We start from the raw sequence: 2,801 nt of genomic DNA, 5'->3' as shown, positions 1-2,801 counted from the left end.
AAGAGAGAGGGGACGAAAGAGGGAAGTATAAAGAGAAAAGAAAAGAAAAAGAAAAAGGAAAGAAAAAAAGGAAGAAAGGCAGAAAGAGGAAGAGAATCTACAAACAAACAATAAAACGATCCGGGCGGTGTTTGAAAAATAGTTCCCAGAGCTATCGCTGCGTGGTGTTTACTCGAGACGTTATTGCTTCGCTTCCTAACTAGCCTTGTTATTGGAGCTTGTTGTACAAGCACACCGAAATATGCTGCTTGCAAGCTTCCCCTCTCTCCCTCCCTTCCAGTTTTCTCCCTCGCTTTGAACCGACATCGCGTCTGTGGTGGTGGCTTGTTGGGGGTTTATTTTGCTCGGGTATTTTTCGTTTGCGGATGTGCCAACTGTGTTTATTGGCAACCATGTCGGTAATGTGGGCGTTGAAGACAGAGGAAACCCTACGACTCCAAGGGGAAACGATCGCGCACTTACAAGGCCAGCTGTCCCAGGCCCTTCGAGACCTTCAGGAGGTGGTGGACGAGTTACGCGAACTGCGCCGAAAGTATATCACCGGGGCTGAGAGAGAGAGCCGTGCCTATGACAAACGCACGATGGGGAAAGCTACAGCGGGGAAAATGATGATCGATTTGGAAGAGAGTGATATTGGAATGCAGAGTCATGTGTGTAAATTATTCCTAAGTCGTAATACTTCTTCCTTTGCTGAATAACAAGCAGTGGAGTTTGTGTTGAATTTCAAGCAGCTTACAAAAACGACGGATGATTTCTTTCTTGTGTCTGACAAGTGATACTAATATAATGATACTAGTGTTTGGCATTCTGGATTGAAAATATTAAGTTTTAAAGTGTTTAAGTTTTAAGTGTTTAGCTCTCCATTTGATTTAAAATGACCTTAGATTTTGTATTATATGTGTAGGTTGGTTAGGAGGAAGTCTAACTCTCATTTTATGTGTGCTTTAACGGAAACTAGTATCAATACACACCAGAGGTAAATATAAATACACTACCTTTTACAGTAAGCTTACTCGGCACGTGCCTCTTGACGACTCCCCCTCTTCCGCATCCCTGTAGTCCCAGATCAGGAAACAGTTATGTGCTTGGGCGGTTTTAAGTCATCTAAGCTGAATATTGAGAGGATATTCTTATGGTGTTAGATAATAATATTTTGTTTAATATAATAGTTCAAGAAGATACCTTTAGAAATCATCCTACGGTGCGAGATAATGATATTAAACATGACCGTAGAGAGGCTTATTTGTTAACAATAATTTCCGATCTCCCTTAAGCTCCGCTGTACCAAACTCTGCTGTACAATTGTTATTTCTTTTTGCTGTTTAGGAAACTCGAACTTTATCATCTACCTGTACCAAAACAAACACAAGTGAGTTTACACGTATCTCACGGTACATTTATGCAGCTGCGGGATCATGGCAGAGAATTAATTTCTCTCTATTCGACAGGACGACATCGCCTCCGTGAACGACACAACTTCGCTGCAGGACCAATCCAGGGACGACGCAGACGACAGGGAGGATGTAGACGACGTGTACATGGAAAGCGTGGAGGCCGTGTCCTTTAGCAATGTCATAGGTGAGTTCTTTTGCAACTTGGACATTGAAAATTGGATTATTTTAGAAAAAAAATATGGGTGATATGATATATCCGTTGCATTTATGAGACTCACGGATGAATTATATTCGTATTACAAATGTGAACGAAATTAAACAATATGAAATATACAGTACGGTATGATATCAACACACATTCAGGTCTGAGTTGATAATATGAACAGCATGAATAAAAATATATAAAAATTAGTAGAAAACCCCTAACTTACGTGAAGACAATTCGCAATACATAGTCCAATAGATATGCACATATATTAAAGTGCGACGATACATTCCGGCTCCACAACAGCTACGTGTGATAAGCATGGCGTCCTCAGCAAGAAGACGAAGGGCCTCCTCAGGAACCTCAAGACCTACCACTGCGTCGCCTCCTCCGGCATGCTTTACCTCTTCCTCAAGGAGACCGATGAGAGACAGCGGAAGGTGAGGTCGCGGACGTGGAAATTCAGTTTGCCGTATTTTCGTAATGATTTTTATTTGTTTATGGTTTTCTGTAAAGTTAAGATATAATATGTGAATTGTACATATATCCATTGCACTTAACATCCATTCTTTCCAGAGATGGATGATTCCTCTGAGAAGAACAAATGACAGCTAAAATTAATGACTTAAATGATGGAATAAATAGTGAAGTGAATAGTTTGAATAGAGAACACAGTCTAATAAAGGTATATCTACAATGTGAATATCGGTGCTATGTAGGCAATATATACATTTTTTTTCTCTCCGGCAGACCATGACCAATGATACAAGCTGGCCAAGACGGCGGATGGCCACGGGGGAAGACATCGAGACCAGCGAAGTAAAGCTAGCCTTCAGATCTTGGTCGGGAAGGACCCCACGGAGACAGGAGGCTGGAAGACCATGAAAACCATAATTTGAAGAAGAGCGCATGATCTGCCTTAGACATGATTGTAGGAGAGGAAGAGCACGTTTGTGGCACCCAGATGATAGTCCAAGCCCCCTCTCGATTCATGCCCGAGACCCGAACAAAGTATCTGGCGCGGACAGAACACAGACGGACGCAAGAGCCAGCGATGTGGACACTTGATCTCCAGGAAACGCTCTGCTTGTCGCAGCCGCAGATCTAGCGAGCAGTTCATCGCCGCCGAGCCGGACAAGTGGTAGGGGGGAGAAGGACGACGCAAAGGGAGAGACACACTACGACGTCCTGCGGATGGGAAG

At 43.0% G+C, this 2,801-nt stretch overlaps 1 protein-coding gene across 1 annotated transcript in view; it reads left to right on the top strand.

Moving 5' to 3' along the window:
- The window catches only part of LOC119588593, a gene marked incomplete in the record, with an annotated part of 65,956 nt that overhangs the window by 59,824 nt on the left and 3,331 nt on the right, over nucleotides 1–2,801 (top strand). The window contains 2 exon segments of the mRNA XM_037937236.1: nucleotides 1,449–1,578; nucleotides 1,906–2,039. Of these exon segments, the coding sequence (XP_037793164.1) occupies nucleotides 1,449–1,578; nucleotides 1,906–2,039 (264 nt within the window).

The sequence above is a fragment of the Penaeus monodon genome, chromosome 24 (genome assembly GCF_015228065.2).
Source record: "Penaeus monodon isolate SGIC_2016 chromosome 24, NSTDA_Pmon_1, whole genome shotgun sequence".
Classification (NCBI taxonomy): domain Eukaryota; kingdom Metazoa; phylum Arthropoda; class Malacostraca; order Decapoda; family Penaeidae; genus Penaeus; species Penaeus monodon.
The sequence above is the reverse complement of the archived record's forward strand: the minus strand, read 5'-3'. Positions and strand labels throughout refer to the sequence as shown.